At 39.7% G+C, this 19,742-nt stretch overlaps 1 protein-coding gene across 1 annotated transcript; it reads right to left on the bottom strand.

Moving 5' to 3' along the window:
• Positions 1 to 5,089: 5,089 nt before the first annotated feature.
• Positions 5,090 to 15,314, bottom strand: LOC118557740. Its single transcript, XM_036128023.1, has 6 exons — positions 15,176 to 15,314; positions 14,963 to 15,095; positions 14,622 to 14,725; positions 6,672 to 6,966; positions 6,112 to 6,248; positions 5,090 to 5,743 (listed from the first exon to the last, which is right to left on the bottom strand). Exons 1-6 carry the CDS (start codon positions 15,252 to 15,254, stop codon positions 5,394 to 5,396), a joined length of 1,098 nt encoding a protein of 365 aa, XP_035983916.1. The 5' UTR covers positions 15,255 to 15,314; the 3' UTR covers positions 5,090 to 5,393.
• Between the last annotated feature and the right edge of the window lie 4,428 nt (positions 15,315 to 19,742).

The raw sequence follows: 19,742 nt of genomic DNA, 5'->3' as shown, positions 1-19,742 counted from the left end.
TTTGGACCAATAGAGGAGAGATCAAAAGTTAGCACACAGCTTCAGCTGCTTCATCTAGTAACCACAGATCTGGCCCAAAATCTGGGTGCAGTGATGGACTCAGACCTGAACTTCCAGGAGCATCTCAAGACAATTACAAACTTGGCCTTCAACCACCTGAGGAATATTTCCAGGATTTAAGGACTAATGAATCTGGCAGGATTTGGAAAAACTAATCCATGCCTTTATTTTTAGTCGAATTGATTACTGCAACGGTGTTTTCACAGGTCTTCCTAAACAGTGGACCAGACAGCTGCAGCTGATCCAGAACGCTGCTGCCCGCGTCCTCACTAAGACTAAGAAAGTAGAGCACATCACCCCAGTTCTAAAGTCCTTACACTGGCTCCCTGTATGTCAGAGAATAGACTTTAAAATACTTCTGTTAGTCTATAAATCCCTAAATGGCTTAGCACCTAAATACATCACAGACTTGTTATCAGTGTATCAACCCTCCAGACCACTAAGGTCTTCTGGCTCCAGCCTACTCTCCATACCTAGAACCAGAACCAAACATGGAGAAGCAGCATTTAGGTCGTATGCTCCACTTATCTGGAACACACTTCCAGAAAACTGTAAAAGTGCGGAAAGCCTGAGTTCCTTTAAATCAAGATTAAAAACACATTTGTTTAGAATTGCCTTCAACTGTTAAACTGTTTTACTGAAACATCATTAGTTCAGCTTTGTAGTCCAACTGTTTTTAATGTTTGCTTTTAGTTTCTATTCTCCCATGTTCTATTTTGTTTCTACATTTCATTCCAACTTGCTTTTATTCTTCCTTATTTTCCTATATTTTATTTTAATTATGTAAAGCACTTTGCATTGTCTCTGTACTGAAATGTGCTATACAAATAAATTTGCCTTGCCTTGCCTAAAAGGCACAACGACGGGAAATTATATTTTTGAAGCTGTGTCAGAGACAGTTGAAAAGATGGGGCATAAATGGGACAAGTTCTGTGGAGTAACAACGGATGGAGCTCCGGCCATGACAGGCGAGCGCAAAGGAATGGCATTGTTGGTGTGCGTCGAGGTAAAAGAGAGCGGAGGTGAGGCTGTTAGGATGCACTGTGTAATCCACCAAGAAGCACTGTGTGCCAAGACTGTCCAGCTGGGCGATGTGATGAACACTGTTGTAAAATCTGTCAACATAATTGGAGCTAGAGAACTGTACCACATAGAATTTCAGGCTTTCCTATCTGATGTGGAAGCTGAATACAGGGATGTACTTTACCAATTTGCTCAGCCGCAGCTCTGTGCTGCAGCGCTTTTATTTGCTGAGATCAGAAATCTACCAGTTTTTAAAGAAGGGCCGACAACTTAATGAACTAAGTGACCCTCTGTGACTGGCAGAATATGGAGAAATATGTCTGTGATTGCATCTCTCGTGACAGAATTCAACCAGCGTTTTCAAGATTTTTCTGTCGTTGAAAAACAAATCAAGCTGTTCTTGTAATTGATTGAAATGTGCTCATCAAAGGTCAGAGGTTTATTTACTGTTTCTGATTATATCTGCACATTTTATACATTACAGACATAAAATGTTATTCTTTATATGTACAATGTTTCTTACCAGCAGTTTGGTTTAAATATATTCATGTTTATTTGGTTAAGGATATGTAGTGCCCATATATGACCAGATGGGGAAGCATAGCGCGAGTATGCCGTAGTATAAGAGCAGCGGAACCTCCTCTTCAGTAAATACATGCTGGAGCAGAGGAAAAACATGTCTGCGGCTCATTTACTCAATTATACCCCCTTTTCAGGTATGAGTTTACACATAAACGCACCTGTACCATTAGTAGAGGGTTTGCTGGCTGCTGGACAACTCGTCAATGTGTTTCATTGCATACTATATGTACATATTTTGCTGTAAAGAATGTTTCATCACAGTTAGCTAATAGCTCATAGCAGTCAATGCAGCATTATACTGTCTACACCATTGTTTTCACGTTTGTGTACCACAATGATTCGTAAGGAAACCATACAGTTGTTTTAAGTTTGAAATTGTTCTGTATGTATATAAGTTATGATAATTCAGTAAATACATACTGGAGCAGAGGAAAAACCTGTCTGCTGCTCATTTACTCAATTATACCCCCTTTTCAGGGCTTTTACATTCTTGACCCTCTTCGTGGTGGATGCAGAGGAAGTGGAAGAGAGTCTGCAGTTTGAATGGATTGAAATGCAATGTGATGATTCTCAACATTCAACATCAGCTTCTCTCCCTCCCTGAATTCTATCAGAGTTTGGATAATGCCAAGTGTCCTCTGATGAGACGCCAGACAAAAAGAATGATGAGCCTGTTCGGCTCAACATACATATGTGAACAAACATTTTCTTTGTTAAATCAGGACAAAAGCAGACAGAACCAGAATGACTAATAGACATCTCTGTGAAGTCCTTCCTGTCTCAACCAGCAAACCTTCTCCTGACATGTTAGCATCTTTCAATCCAAAGGACAGCATCACTGCTCCCACTGAGTGCCATGATCTTCACATTGTAGGTGAGGTAGAAATACACACAGTATTCATGTGTCAATATGTCACCTCTAGTGTGTGGCAGGCCCTTTGTTTATTTTTCTGTATTTGACCCTCATTAAAAAAAAACTTTGCACACCCCTGATCTTAGGCTAAATTCAATTTTATTTTATTACATTGGGGATCTCTTCCTGATCCATTCATGGGGTCTATCTAGCAACAATAATGAGTTTTTCAAGAGTAAAGCAGCCATCTGTTTTGGACTCAGAACAAGCTTACCTGACTCGGGCTCAAGATAGTTTTGAGTTTAGATGCAATTCTCACTGCAGTGATGCTACCACCAGATATTTTTCACATCTTGATGCAAATCCAGTTGGACGCTCCCAGAGAGGATTCCCACAGTTCTATATCACAGCCAGAGCTTTCAGGTTTAATTGTAGCTCAGGTGAAAATCTCTTCTCTGCATCAGTTTGTTTTGATGACTCTCGGGTTGTTTATGAGAGTAAAGTTCCACCTACCGTCTTCCTGGATGAACAAACAATTAGCTCATTTAGAGTCAGCATTCAGGTTCTATTGCTAACTTAAACCTGGTTTATTCCACATCCACCTGTTCTGGGGTAGGCCACAAGACCCACAAGATGTACAAGGCTTCAACCCTGCGCCCTAATGACGTGCTATCATTAAAAGTAGCTCGGTTGGTCATATTTTAATCAATTTCCCTCATCAATATGCTGCTGTGTACTGAGCCATGTGCGTTTCTGCTGCAGGGAATTTATATCTTGGCAGGGCATGTGCTGTGGTAAAACACCGGCTCTCCTCTTGCTTCCCTTCAACCCCACAGGCAAAATCTGGGGCTACAGAGTAGCTCAAAGTTAATTTGTAATTATGTAATCTAGAAAATTAAGAATGAGCAAAACAAGAAATATCCATCCATCCATTTTTTTATACCAGCCTTTCTGTGCGTGCTTGCAGGGCTCGTGCCTACCTCCAGCAGTCACTGGGCGAGACGCAGCCGAGTGACTACTACAACCTGGACAGATCGGCAGTCCATCACAGGGCAACATAGAGCCAGACAAGACAAAACAAAACATGGACACACACACATCAACACCTATTATAATCACACTAACTGTATCTCTAGTCTGGAAGCAGCAGACTAGGGTTCTTGCTCTCAGAAAACAGCTTTGTTTTTATTTGGGCAACCATTAAAGTTTAAAATATAGAGTTCAATTGAACTTTGTGCAAGCCAAATTGTGATGTCCCCATTCGTGCCTGATCGCCCCCATACAAATCTTCGCGCGTCCAGCGCCCCCAAAATCTAGGGGCGGTACCACCCCTATTGAGAAACAATACATTATAACAAGGGTGAGGTTCAACCAAACCACAGTTTTAAAGCTTCACTTTTTTGTGTTAAATTGCCTTTCATATAGAAAACATTGACTGTGGTTGACTAACAACCTAGTCAAGATAAACTTATTTTTTTGAAGCATAATTATTTATTACCTAATATCATTGAAACATATGCCCTGCGACAGACTGGCGACCTGTCCAGGGTGTACCCCGCCTCTCGCCCAGTGAACGCTGGAGATAGGCACCAGCAACCCCCGTGACCCCATGAGGGATTAAGCGGTTTGGGAAATGGATGGATGGATCATTGAAACATAACATCTAAGTAGCAACTTGTTATTTGTGTGATTATTAGCTCTGTCAATCCAAATGTTAAATTTTGGACATAAGAATGGAAATAAAACATTCTTCCATCTGATTCATCGATTAATAATAAAATATAATCTACCAATTAATCGATTATTAAAATAATTGTCAGTTGCAACCCTAGTTAAGTTTACTCTATAATGTCCTCAAAAAAACAAAAAAAAAATGTTTTTGTATTTTGTATTTTAAAAATCCTCAGATCCATCAACTGACTCTCCTGGCACCTTGGAGGTAAAATATAATTAAAAACTCAATAGTGAATTCAAATATTTGTTACATTTATTCAACTGGTATGACAAAAAGAAAATGTTACACAAAATAAAAGATTACAGAGCTTTTTTCCTTTTAATTAATACAGAATCCAAAATCCAGGTACTACAGGGAAATACATACTGCTTCAAAAATTAAATGAACAACTTGAAAACATATCAGAGGCTCAATTGGGGAAAATATCATGAGACATATCAGTACTGACATGAAATTGGTAATGTGTTAGGAACAGTAGGATGTCACATTGTTTGACGAAAATGATTAACCCACAGAGGGCCTAATCTGAAATCACAAGGAAAGTTAAACAGATAAACTAATGCTGCAGGTTATTCTGTTCAGCTTAAATGTTGCTGCAGCAAATCCAAATGGTACTTAGATTTTTATTGCCCCGATGTGCTGGTATGCATGCATGAAAACGTTGAGGCACTTTGAGGCCTCACCTTTGTCAGTCTGCCCCAGGGCAGCTGTAGCTACTAACATAGCTCACCACCATCAGGGTGTGAATGGGTGAATGACTGAACTGTAGTGTGAAGCGCTTTGGAGGTCGTCAAGACCAGTTAAAGCGCTATACAAGTACAAGCCATTTACCATTTACCATTTACTTTACAAGATGATGAGTGGTGTCCTGGAGTATCTCTTCCCAAATCCCTACCAAGGCATCACTGAGTTCCTGGACACTGATCAACACCCCCTCTACTGAATTTACCAAAACAATATTCCACTGGTTTACCTGACTTGATTAAGTGTTCCTTCAATTTTGTTGTGCAATGTACATACAGTAAGTGGAAGCCAGAATAGCAAGCGAGATATATTAATATATTAAAAACAAAGAAAGACCTGTTTATTGTCAAAATTGTCAACAATCCAAAAATTAAAATAATATAGCAGTCAAAAATCTTACTCCAACGAACAGATGAAATTAAACTCTTCATAATCAGACTTGCTGAACCAGGAATGGTCTTCCTGTGTCTTCATGGCTCCACTCATGTCACAGTCTTCTTCTGGGCCATTCGGACCCCAGCGTTCAAACTCTACAGTGTTATCATCAACCCAGAACCAGAACTGCAGGGTGCAGGTGTAGTGAAGGCCGAGCCACACGAAGGGACTGTTGGCCTTCTCAGCCTCCAGCTCAGCAAAGGCCTGAGTCTCCTGGTCCAGGATGGAGGCCAGATCTCTGTGGTGATCTCTGCAGTAGTACAGGGCTTCTTCCCAGCTCTTGTTCTCCTTGATCAATACAAAGGGGGATTCTTGAAAAGGAAAACAAACTCCGTTTAAAGATTATGATTTTAGAACAATTTTTTCCAGGGGTTCAAGTAAATGCTGGGCTATTAAGAGAAGACTAAAATATTTCAGCTTGGTTGGAGGAGATCATTCTCCACAGTCAGGTCTAACTTTCTCTGTCACTGATCTGCCACATTTCTGAGTATAATACTAGACAGAGATACGATCCAGACAGTGAACACCTGAGGAAAATACTAAGGTGCTGTTATGCAGCAGCATGTTCAAATGTTATAGTAATCAAACACATTGGTATTAATTAAAATTTTCCTCAAATCATTCAAAACTATTTCATGTGCCTTTCCATGGTTGGACGTGATGAACATGGATCACATACCAACAGCAATGTTTATTTCACAGAGAATCATAAATTTGTTTTCTGGTATGCTGATGGTGACGTATCGCCCCGACACTGATGGGGACAACTCATAGCCATAGATCTGGTCTTTTGTGAAACCTGAGATGCTTTTAACCCTGAAAAAGGTGGAAAAAAAACATGAAATTATTTAACAGAATTTTTTTTGTAGCAATCAATATCTTCATATTCAGCCCAATTAATGCAGTTGTCCTGAAGTTAACGATGGAGCAGAAATCTGTAAACATTTACAGACAGCATTAGAGACCCATAGGATTAAATCAACCACTAAGCTGTTTCTAACATTTAATGTGAAACCTAATCATGAGCAAATCAGTGAGACTTTCACCAGAAATGTTTTTACACAATTCTGTGACATATATCTAACCAAGATATCCCATAATTAAACAGTGAGTGAGGGGCGTCTAACTGTTATAATTAAACATTTATTTTGAAGGCTGGTAAAAGAATGATTGGATGATACACGTGCTTAAAACTAAAATATGAAAATCAATTAATTAAAGGAAACATGAGATTCTCACAGTGTGTTGCTGATGCCGTTGTTCTGCAGAGAGTTCCCAATGTAGATCTTAGCGCCGTCTATATTAACATTATCAGTCCGGACAGTATTGTAGACAGAGATACAGGAAATATTGTAAACACCCTGCAGGTCAATTCTCCACCAGGAGTTAGTCTCCTCCTTGGTATGAGAACATGTAGAGGGATTCCCATCAAAGGCTCTGTCAGCGATGTATGATATCCCTTTATCATCAGTGTAGGTTGAAGACTGAGATGCTTTCTTGCCGGTCAGATTTAATTTTGGTGAATCACAGACACCTTCAGAAGAAACATAGAAATTACAGATTATTTAACTTTATATTGTTTGTATTTACATGACACTCATAGTTATGACTTATTTACCTGAACATATGGAGTACATATATGCAACTTAAAGAAATAGAAATGAAAAATAAAATCTTGGTTAGAGGAGATTGTTCTCCACAGTCAGGTCTAACTTTCTCTTTCACTAATCTGCCACATTTCTGAGTATTATACTAGACAGAGATACGACCCAGACAGTGAACACCTGAGGAAAATACTAAGGTGCTGTTATGCAGCAGCATGTGCAAATGTTACAGTAATCTGACATGTTTGTATTTTTTATAAAGGCTTGACTGTTTCTTTGAAAATTGAAATACCTAAAAACTATTTCATGTGCCTTTCCTTGGTTGAATGTGATAAACTGGGTGCGATTTGCCGGGGGGGATGGGGGGGATTTACCCCCCCTCTGCTTGTGACGTCCCCCCCTCTGGTCAATCCTGTTTTTTCCCTGGGGGGGATACATTCCTCCCCCCCTCTGGTCTGAATTTAAAAATGTATATAAATTAGGGCTGTCAGTTTTAACGCGTTAGATCACAACGCCGACATTTTTTTTGTCGCCGTTAATCGCGCGTCAAAACACACACACCGTTCTGTTATTGTTTCACCGTGCCCCGTCTACGGTGAAGCACCCTCGGTGGACCCAGTTCGTTTTACCCAGTCAGGCGACCCCCACTTACTTATTACCTTGAATGCAGGACGCATAAAACAGGCAAGTATGCTTTTAATTATATTTTATCTAGGTAAAGACAGAGAAATAGTTACAGTCACGCCAGCGCTGATGGGCCCCTGATCGGCAGGAAGGCCTCGAGTGCTCATCACACAAACATTATAAAGGGATCTCGGGACACACCCATACAGGGGCGGTACACATCCAAACTGTGACATCAGCAGGGAAGCTGCGTCACCTCCAGGGTGGTATCTGATAGATATGTGCCAATCTTTTGGGTCAGTGCCATCTAAGTGTGCCATGCAGTTCTGGGATAAACAGCTCGTTCCACTTGACCTTGTTGATATCCTAACAGTTCCCTAATGTTTTTCCCCACCGCGCTCCCGGACTGTGTTTCTTTTATCCTCGGCGCTAGAGAACTGTAGCAAAACAGACCCATGCTCACTGTTGCACAGACTGTTTATTTCATCCGACTTTGAACTTGTTTTATTCTAAAGGCGCTTCTAAATTTCATGAGTCACGGGTTGCGGGTTTTTTTTGGGGCACGTTTCTGAAAGTTAAATCGCTTATTTGGGCTCTAAAATAAGTGACGAAACAGCGGTTATTAAGTAACCTGATGCCGCCAGATAGATTTGCTTCGCATATCCATCTGGAAACCTTCCGTTGAAGTAATTTTGGGAAGGGGCGAAAATACTGGTTAGCTGATTGGCCTATGTTGGTGATAGACGGGCCAAATAAACCAATCAGATCAACGAAGCATATGACGTACTCGTCAACATGCTTCGTCGTCGCTCGTAACAGAGCGACGACGAAAACACAACCACAAGCCAAGCTGCTCTTGCTGCTGCAGGTAAAGGCTCGTTAGCTCAGCAAAGAAATACTCTGTAATTCCGATAAAACTTGCTTGATAGCCACGCTAACGCTAGTTTCATCGGCTGAAGCCGCCATGTTCCTTAGACTGAACTGTCGCGCTTCCCGTTGCGTCACACCTCAACCCGCCTCAAAGCCAACGCTGATTGGACGTTCGTTTGGTGAACGGCTCCAAATTTTCTTTAACGGAGGGTATCCAGACTGATCTGCAAGTGAAACCTTGAAAGCTCGCGAGATCAGGATGGTCGCACGAGGCTGGTTATTAAGAGACCTGCCTGCACTAGACACTTTGTATCCAGCTGAAATATCCCTCCGCCATAGGAGCCGACGGCAGTAAAGGCAGACAGAGCAACTGCACGTATTTTCTGCACTTTACGGTGCAATAACCGGTGATAACTGCTGAAAGTAGATTACTTGGTGCAGATCACCATTTTAAGCAGAGATTGGTTCTGAAGATGAGCTTTTAACATGCTGAGAACATTGCAGAAACCCCAACCCTTAAACCGTACTTTAATGCTTATTAATTTGTTTTCTCTGTATTTGACAAACTAAGGCTGAATTTCGTTGCCAAACGAAGGACCTGGAGTTACTAAACAGTTGCTAAACAGTCTCTTTCAGGGTATTAAGCTCCTGCAGTTGCAAGCAAAGTGTAAGACTGGAATGACCTGGAGATTTAAAACCTTTTTCCAGGCTTAAACTCTATGAATATGGATATAAACAGCAAGCAAAATTATATTCAAAGAAGTTGTTGTTGGTGTGAAAGCTCAGAATTAGATGTGTGTGTGAGAGAGTGAAAAAACTAACAATAAAACTTATGACTTTATTGAAATGTAACATTTTTATTAATGCCTAATACCATGTCTATCTTTGTTTAAGAGGCAAAAAAAATATATCAGCATGGTATTTATTTACAATTTATTTACACATTGTGTAAACATCAGGGCGTCATGATTAGTCATTTAGCCATTATAGTCCAGAGTTTAACATTTGTCACTAGGATGTTTTCATTCCAATTCTCAAAAGTGCTTGAAAAATAACAAAATAAAAATATTTTTTGTACAAGCATGTATTTTATTAGTGTCATTTATTGCAAAATTGCATATTAAAATGCCGAAACAGGCTATTACACTTTCAGAAATAAAAGGATAAAACATACAATTAATTTGCAAATAATCTCGAGTTACCCATCGACATTATGTGATTAATCGAGGAAATGATCCCCCCCTCTGGTTTTTTTGCAAATCGCACACTGGTGATAAACATGGACTTTTAAAAGTCTCTAGGGGTCACTAGAGGACATTATCGTCTAAATTGCATATTTGGTAATATGATTGTGATCCAGGCTGATTATGACACGCTGTGCTTGTTTAAATGCAATACAACAGATTATAACGAGGAAAAAAATTTCTTCAGCATTTCAAAGTCCTCCATATGCAGGACTGTACACAAATTTTGCATGGCCATGCACTCCGTCTCTTATTCAAACGGTTCATATACAAGCCATCCAGTTTAGCTTGAGCAGAGGTTTCGCTGCATATATTAATGAGGTCTGACATTTTGCTGCTGTTTATCGTACTAATGCTAACTGCTACTCTTTAGCATACATTTTGTTAAAGAGTAGCACCGTTATATAACATTAGCATAACAGAGTTATGCTAATGTAACAGAGTTATGCTAATGTCGATTGAAAGTGAGTTCCGACTTGTCCTAAAATGTGTGACCTGGTCACTTGACCTGCAAAAAAAATCAGATTTGGGCCACATTTGCCTGCAGAGGGAGTGGGGCCTTAATGATTGAAGCTGTGTGTGAATCAAATTTAGGGAATTATTTTGGTGCAAGTTTCAGAGAAAAAAATATAATAAAAACTATTTCTACATTATATCTATATACCGCTTTGAAATGCAGGGCGGGATCACCAACTGGTTTGCACATGCATGATACATTTGCAAAGTGGGAACCGAGTGGAGATGGTCTCTCTGCTCTCTTTGGTCTGACTGCAGGCAGGATTTACAGGACGAAGCAGCTGCAGCTGTCTGACACTGATTACAGTGCTTGGGGATGTTGGAAGAGACTCATGGCAGTGCTCCCTGCTCCGTCAAGACTACTGCAGAACGACTGCTGCTTTGACATAAAGTCATCAATAAGGAAAAAAAATATATAGTGACAAGGTTGCTAAGCTGGCAACGAACCTGCTGTGACAGACACAGCCTCAGAAATTGAAACGAGGGGGTTGAGGGGAGGTGTCTGTATTTTCCTTCAGCCAGACACACAGCCATGGGAGTTGGATGAATGGTATGCATTGTTTTTTATTAAGAGCAACTTGAGACAAACCTTTACAGTTACTGAGCGGGCCGGGCCAGACCAACAGGCCAGGCCATCAGTTAGGCCACTGACCGGGCCACCAGGAAAACTCATTTACTTGAATGTGTACAGTAAATATACAGCATGTAACTTGAAGGAGCTATAATTAAGATATTTACTATAAAATCAATCTAAATCATTCTCATTTATCACCCAGATGGAGGTAACGTTCCCTATTAACAATTGGTCCTCTCCATCAACAATGTCTAGTCAAGTTTTTCTCCTTTCAAACCTAGAGGTACGGTCCAGAACTACTTTGGTTTATAGTGTAGCCGTGTTTACCTCCTGGTTCCTGAGCCAATCATATGAGATTTCCCAGGGATCTCAAAACAGAGCACAGCATTTTGTATTATATTTTAGCAAAAGAGAAGCAGCCTGCAAACATGGAAGCCAGTAAGAGAAGCAGACCCCAAATAGTACAGAAGACAACATTATATACCGTATTTTTCGGACTATAAGGCATACTTAAAATCCGTAAATTTTCTCACAAATTGATGGTGCGCCTTATAATCCGTTGTGTACGCTGATTACTGTTGTGCTTACGAGTGATTTCATGGGGTACAATGCGCTGAAAAATCTTTTAAAATGTGTAAGTATGACTTTGCTTAGCAATGAAGCCGCTCCGCTCAAAGGACTTTCGGAGCGGTGCACTGTGTCACTACCTGATCGGACCCTTGAGCTGTCTACAAGACTGCTTGACTGTAATGTCCGAGCCTGGGGTATGTGCTAGCAACAATAAACCTAGTAAGTTAATTTAACATATAAGTTATGTTTATTTTGGCCTTATGTTAGTAACAGGGCAGTGTCCTCCAACTACTCTGTCCTCTTAGCTCCCTCTCAGGAGATAGCTGTATACGTGAAGGGGCGCTCTGCAAAAAGGAAATTTTTCTTGAAATTAGTATGTTTTCCTTGATTTGAGCAGCTAAATAAGACTATTTGCCAATGGAATGAGTATTTTTACCCCTAAAATAATAGATATCCTGCACTTGAAATAAGATGATGGAGATGAATTGTTCTTATTTTAAGTGCAAAAATCTTATTCACCTGGGAAGAATATTTAATGTTATAATAAATTATTTATTATTTGTTATAATCCGGTGCAGCTTCGTGTGGACAAAAACACAAGTAGACATGTTAATTCACAGTGTGCCTTATGGTCCAAAAAATATGGTACCCGTCCTGTCTAAGTAAACATTCAATGGATTTTTTTACAGCCGCAATACCATTGAGTAAATGGCGGGTCTCCGTGAAAAGCATTGTGTATATGTTGTTCCAATTTTAACCACTATGTGTCATTATTACTCATTGTTCCTTTAAAGCAGAGGCAGACTGGGACAATAATCCAGGCCGGGTATTTCACACCATTCCAGGCCACCACCAGTTTAACATAATAACCTGCAGGTAAGTTTGTGCTCTTATATTGTAGCTGACGGTTTCTGCTCTGATTTCTTATTGCTGATGTCCACCTTGGCAGGAGGAGCTTCTGCAACACTACTGCTGCATGAACTGACTTTGCTTTCTGCACCACCTTTTTTTCTATAGTAGCTGCTCTTTCAATTATTTTGAGGATGATTGGCTTGTAATTTGTCCAGTTAATGGAACTGACACTGAAATGGTAAGTGACCAATGTCTTCCATCTTGTTGTGCTTCCGGTCGACATAAACAGAAATGCATGTGCTGCTGCTCTCCTCTATGCTCAGGCAATGTCACATCCAAAAGGCTTCTTTCTTCTTAGATGCAACTCCATGCTTAGTGTGGTTCCACAGATAAGACGCCTGAATTCAGCTTGATGTGACGCTATTGTCTTAGCTAGGTTCTGATGTCACAGAGAGGGATACTCCTGTCCTGAAGAAGCATGTAGCCTGTTGAGCATGTGGAAAAACATTGTATGTGTTTTTTTTTTAAGTACGTTTGCTCTATCTAATGTCTTTTTTGTTCTTCATGCCAGTGGCCTTCATCTGATATTTAGTAAAAATATGACCCAATTTATTTTCCACAGTGAAAACTTTCTTTCCTATGACTGGATAAATGTTTTCCGTGTTAAGTTCCTTTATCCTTATTAATGTGATCTTTTTGGCTTTTTCAATTCCCCTCTCATGTTTTTCACCTCAAGTCCCTGCTTTGTATGATAACATTTTTTGTTTGCAAAATTGACACGTTCCTATTACCTAATAATTAACATTTTAATGAATTGCTATTATGCAATAGTTGTGCGTTTATATGCACAATCACCAGGGTTATACATACATGTAGTACTCCATTCAGAAATTTTAAAAAAGAAATGGAAAATAATTACGTCTTCCTCAGAAAACAATTCATCCTTGGTCATCAGTCAAAACATCTAAACCCCCATATTTTCCTCCAAGTCTTTTAAAAGTTCTTTAAAATATAGATCAGCTCTGCCGTTCAGCTCATTTTCCATCTGATAGCAGCTAGAACAAACAGACTAAATGATATCTGCTACACATGGAGAGGGGGAGGTTTAGAAATATAAGAGTGAGTCCTGAAAACAGAGATATTCATGGTTTGTTGAAGGATGTAGATGTGAAGGTGAGCTGGAACAGAGCTCTTAACCATGGGTGTCTTTAAGTGAATTGGAGGAGGACAATGTATGGCATTCCCACGTTAGCATGCAGAGAACAACTGAACGTGCTTCAAAACTGGTAATACTACTCCTGTTTGGTTTGCTTTACTTGCAAAACGTTATAATAAACTATTGTAAATATTTTATATTGATCAGTGTATTGCATAAACACTTATTTTTATCAATAAATATGATCCATAGCCCCTCTGTATTCTACGATGTGTGGGAAATATCGTTTCCACGCTATTATTTAGAACACGGATAAATGTTCCTGCTGTTCCTAAAAATGCTTTGATAAAATGCAGCCAGTGAAGAAATCAGTAATACTGGTCAATAATTTTAAAGGGGAAAGAGAAATAAGTAGGTTTTTTTTTCACATTCTGTCCGCCAGCCACCACCTTGGAACTACTAAGTAAAATATGTGGGAATCATCTTTGCATAGCAGCTCTTGATACCCTAACCTCAAGCTGTCCATCCCTTGTGAAGTTCCTCAAAATCCTTGAACATATTTTTCTTGACAGTTCTCTTAAGGCTGCAGTGATCCCTGTTGGTGGTGCACCTTTTCCTGCCACGTTTTTCCTTCCACACAACTTTCTATGGATATACTTAGATCCAGCACTCTGAACAACCAGCTTTTTAGCAGTGACCTGTGAATTCCCCTTTTAGTGGAGGGAGTCAGCAGTCATCACCTTGGCTGCGTCGGTCATATTATGGTATTTCCACAACATTTACTCATTAAAATACCTTTTTTTTATTATTAATCTAATGCAAGACCCTTATTTTCTATTACCCTAAATTCTGGGTTTTCATTGTCTTTAAGCCTGACTCATCACAATTACAAGAACTAAAGGCTTAAAATATTTTATTCTATGTGTGGTGTGATCTATAGAACTTGTTTATTTTCTGAAATAATAGACAAAATATGATATAAATATTTTTGGATGCACCTGTAAATAAAACCAGTTGCTAAAAATAAACAAAGTTTTATTGGTCTGCCTCAAAAAAGTCAATTGAAATACATGCAATATGTGGTCGTAACAAAATGAGAAACATTTAAGGGGCATTAATACTTTGCAAGGAGCTCAAGGACCACTTTGAACACCCTGAAGTGTTTCCACCTTCACTTACCTTGACATGTGTAATTCACCTCCAGGTACTTATAGGTGTTAAGGCAGGGCTCTCCAAACATGTCGTTTGTTGCCTGGACAGAGCATTTCTGCTTCCCGTTACATCTGTGGAGGGACATTCATATCGAGGATTAGTGATGTGCTATTAGAGCAAAAAATATTTCTTAAGTTAAATCTCTGTCTCCCGTTGGATCTGTGGTTTCAGATCAATGTCAGTTTCCTAGAAGATGTGATCAGGCCTCTCTTAGGCATTCTCACTCCCTCATTTCCACACATCTGGTTCGGTAAACTGAAGAATTGTTCAAACATGGCTGATCTCTAGAAAAGAGTGAGCATCTGTACCTCTTAGCAACTTCGTCTGTGCTCCCCAAGCATGAGATGGTTTTTAACTGCTCAGCAGGGCGCCCAGAGGAGCACGTCTCGTTGTTACTACGTCCGTACATTGCTCTGCTCACAGATATAAGCTGACCTATGTCTGATAGAGAGGAGAGGAAGTGTCAGAGAGGCAGAGGAAATCTAAACCTGTGCACTGTTTGATGAAAGCATGGATCTTACCACAATGGAGCTCAGCAACAGAGTGTTCACATGCCACGATGTGTTTGTTGTTCTGGGAGCTGCTTCCAGGAGCTGTCATATCAGAGAATCAGATCACATTATTGATCATTTCATAGAAGGCTGGAGAAACACATGAGGGAGAAGGCTGCACCCTCCGTGGCTTCATTAGTGTTAAAAACAGAGAGTGAAAGTGGAACAGGCTCAGCAACTCTTTTAGCTCCCAACTCTTGTGTGATTGTCGTGTTTGAGTTGGTTTATTGGTTAAAGGCAGCTTCTCTTAATCCAGCTGCTGATGAAACATTGTTAATGGTTCTTTAACACTGCCAAGAAAACAGAATATGGTTCGTTCCCCTCACTGTGAGCTCTACTCACATGTTCCCATGAATTTAATTAATTATTTTTTCAAAGCGATTTATTTAACTTTGGGTTCTTTTCTTTGGGTTAAAAACATAATTTATGAGCCACTATATCTTCAAAATGACTTAAGTAAGTGGTTGAAACATGTATTTTATGTCAGGTAAGTCTCTTTTATACATTACAATGTTTTAGAGATAAATGGAAAAGCTTTTTATTTAGCTTGGGGTGAGGTTTTCCATCTGGACAGCATTCCAGCAGACGTAGTTTTGGACGGGGTCCTCGATTCATCTTTAAGTTCTGAAAGGAGTTCTGTTCCCTGTTGGGTGAGACCCAGACCCGGCGGCATGGGCGGGCATTGGGGGGCCGTGCCCGCCCTGGACTGGAAGCTGTTTTTTTTTTTTTTTTTTTATCTCGGAGTGGCCATCGATCTATTAGTACTATCTTTGATGTGTCAATCATGCAATTCAACCAATCAAATCAACGACTGAAGTCAACATGCTAGCCAATTACAGCTGGAGATGGGCGGGATGCTGGGTCAGACGTTCAGCCTTCAGAGAGACGCTGCGGCTCGGCTGTGGTCACCGTCGGTGTCGGTAGAGCGGGGTGGATATTGGGTCTGATTACCAAGTAATTACAAGAAGTCACAACGAAGCAAAGGAGGGCGAGCTGGAAGCAGCGCTATTAATTTCTGTTTGAAATTTCAGCATTGAAGTCAAGACTGAAGTAAACATTCATGCTAGGAGGGTTAGCTAGACAACTAGGAGCACAAGGAGCAGAACCAAGCAGGAAAACTGCCAAACTGAAGAAACTTGGGTTACTTGCAGGCAGAGGGGAACTCTGCTTTGTTCTAATCCTTGTTCTCCCTAGCTGCTGTAATTACAGAACCTCTGCTAGTATGAATTTTTACTTCAGTGTTCAGCCTGACACCAGCGCTCATGTTTATCAGCGTGTAGCTTATGCTGGACTTTTTAGCAGGCGCGGATTCAGGCAGGGGCGCGAGCACCACCTTTTGGAGAAAGGACACACTGTGACGGCAAATTCTAACTGCACACAGCTCAGGTCAGGTCCAGAGTGATGAAGTGATAGAGTTATTCATCACTCTCTGCCGCGCCGGTCGTCGCCATCTTGGATTCTTCTTCTTCTTCAGGATTTAACGGCAGCTAGCATCCATTGATGTTGCATTACTGCCATCTATTGGATCCTAATATATATCCTTCAAATCCTCATCGTGATCCCAAAATTAAAAAAAAAAAAATCTTCTTCTTCCCCTCAATACTATTTAACTTTTCAGCCACATTCTGTCCAAACAATACTTTTGCCTTCAGATTTTGATAACTTTACCAGCATATCAATGTCTTCTTTTTTAATAGCCTCCTTAGCCAACCTATCTGCTCTTTCATTTCCCAAAATGCCTACATGAGCAGGAGTCCAAAAAACATTACATTTTTATTTTGTTCACATATTCTATAATAAACAGCCATAATCTCATATAATATATTTTGATGATTCTTCGTACATCCCTTTTCTATACTTAATAATGCAAATGATGATTCACTACAAATTATTATTTTATTTATATTTGTATCCTCCACCCATTCTAAAGCTAATAATATAGCACATAATTCTACCGCATATATACTAAGATAATTAGATGTTCTTTTTGAAATATTAATTTTTAATTCAGGTATCACTACAGCTACACTAGTTACTTCATTTTAAGAATTTTTTGAACCATCAGTATAAATTTGCAAATAATCATTATATTTAATCTGTATTTGATTCTTCTTCTTCTTTTTCTTCTTCTCTTTTTTTATGGTGGTTGGCCAACAACTTTTAGGTGCATTACCACCACCTTCCAGATTGGAGTATGGATCAACCTTAAAGGCATACTATGCAACATTTTTCAGTTAATTAATATGTTCCATACCGTTTTGGATGATTAAATGAGTCATTTCAGGTCGAACAAAGGTTTTCTCAGCCGCCCTGCTGGTCTGTGGGGGAAATACCGCACTTGCAATTGCAAGAGCACTCGGCCCGCACTCACAGGCTCAGTAGTCTCGTGTGCATCGCGAGAGTCGGTCTTGCTTTATGGCGAGAACTGCTATACGCCCCCAGTGAAAGGCATGTTCGTTGCTAGATTTGTGCAGTTATTATGGCGGAACCAGCGAGAAAACAGCGAAAGCCCATGTTGGAGCAGGCAAGAAAGAGGAAAAGGCCTCTGGACAGAGAGAGGAGTCGTACACGGGTGAACATCAGGCAAGCTTTTTCAGAATGGCGAGAACTAAAAGAAAAAGAAGGCTGCTAGGCTGACTCGGACCTCGCGTTTCTGCTGATGCGATTGTAAGTAACATTGTAGGGTTTCCCTCACGCTACTGCCTGGCCAACATTCCATAAAAAAAAAAATAAAAATAAAAAAAAACTAACTCCATGTGCGCTCAAAGCTTGTCTCCCCTGCTCTGCCGGTTGCAAAGCTTGTCTCCCCCCCCCCCCCCCCTCTGCCGGTAGCACAAAGCTTGTCTCCCCCCCACTCCGCTCATCCGGTAAGCAAATTCCTAGGAGAAACACTGCATTGGAATGGTTTCTCTCTCTCTGTGTGCATGTTCATACTTTCACTGTGTTAGTAGACATGGTGATTCGTTGCGTTCGCCTGTCTGCTAAGCTCAAAACAACCGCGCCTGGCTTGACGGAGAAACCAGAACAGCTGAGCATATTTACGACAGTGCACTTTTACTTTCGCCCTCTGGGGGGAGCCTCGCTGGAAAATCAACCCCGGTTGCATAGTATACCTTTAATCTTATATTCTCCCCACAGAAAAAAGGTATAATGGTTGCTATAAATTGTTGATAATGAGAAAACTTTTTCAAGTAATGGGAAAGTTATGGAAATTTATTTTTTGTTGCACAGTTTTTGTAAAGTAATAAAAAAAGAGTGTAAAGTTAAAAAAAAAAAGTGGACATTGACATACATACAATAGTTATTGTATAGTGTGTATTGTCTGGTCTAAACCTGTTGGTGCCACATGTGTTTTATTGTTAAAACTAAGAATGGTCTCGTTTATGAAAAACATATTAGGCTTAAAAATGTTGCCAAGCAACTTGCATATGATGAATGATGAGAGTAAGAAAGAGATCTTTACATCATATAAAGATGATCTACCATCAGGATCAACCCTCAATCAGGAAATGAAGTTGTGGCACACAAAGTGGTCATCATCAGTGGAAAAAAAACAGCTCTCTCCCTGAAATTCTAAGGAAAACAAATATGAAGTGCTACCCAAACTTTTCTATGATTCGTCACCTTCTGTCAGTTATACCTGTTACCAGTGCTTCTGTGGAACATAACTCGGGCCTTAAAGCAGTGAAAACTTTGCTAAGGTCGACAATGGGACAGGAAAGGTTTGTGGCTTTGCTACTTGTGCATGTCCACAAGGACATTTATTTAAAACATCAACAAAATCATTTACATATTTGCCCAGAAGCATCCCAGAAGGTTGACATTTGTAAACCCATTATCATCGTCATCATAAAGTTTAAGGTGTTGTAGAAGAGAACAATATTCTTTGTCAAGTCTTACTGTTCTATTATAGGCTTATGGCTTAACTTCAATATACATGTTCATTGGTTTAATTTACTTAAAAAAAAAATTTCTCAACATAGTTCATCTCGTTAAAATATATTCAAAACTCTTGAGCCATAACAAACTGTTCTAAGTCCTTGGGTCTTTGTATGTCAATTTTTCTTAATATAGTTTATCTGGTTGAAATATACTGTGTAAGATACATGTATATTCAAAACTCCTTTGTCACTGTTCTTAAGTCCTTGGGTCTTTTTATTTAATTTTTCTGAATAAATATAATTTCTGGAAATAAATAAAATCTTTGATTAAATGTTAAGGATACTTTTTTTTTCTTCAAACTACTTTTTAACCTTGTGCATGCTGTAAAAACCAAGAGATTTTGGCTAAAAAAAATCCTTTTTCAATTACAATAATGTAATCTTGGTAATTCCACTTATTTTCATCTATTAAAGTGATTATCAATTCAAAAACCCTTAGATGAATAATTAGGGTAGTGTAAAAGACTAAAGTTCATTTAGCCTCATATTGTCTTGACATGACCCTTGACCCTTGACCCCATGACCCTAAGGTGCGCACCCCCCTTTGAAAAATCCTGGATCCGCCCCTGTTTAGTCCAGACACAGCTCAACAGGTT

The sequence above is a fragment of the Fundulus heteroclitus genome, chromosome 3 (genome assembly GCF_011125445.2).
Source record: "Fundulus heteroclitus isolate FHET01 chromosome 3, MU-UCD_Fhet_4.1, whole genome shotgun sequence".
Classification (NCBI taxonomy): Eukaryota; Metazoa; Chordata; class Actinopteri; order Cyprinodontiformes; family Fundulidae; genus Fundulus; species Fundulus heteroclitus.
Note: the sequence above shows the minus strand (reverse complement) of the source record. Positions and strands in the feature narration are given on the sequence as shown.

Excerpts from the sequence above, each read along its gene's own strand:
- LOC118557740 (XM_036128023.1), bottom strand. The coding sequence starts at position 15,254 with ATGACAGCTCCTGGAAGCAGCTCCCAGAACAACAAACACATCGTGGCA. Across the intron at positions 15,096-15,175 it reads TGTTGCTGAGCTCCATTGTG|ACATAGGTCAGCTTATATCT; the intron begins GTAAGATCCATG and ends CCTCTCTATCAG. Across the intron at positions 5,744-6,111 it reads TGAAATAAACATTGCTGTTG|AATCCCCCTTTGTATTGATC; the intron begins GTATGTGATCCA and ends TTCCTTTTCAAG.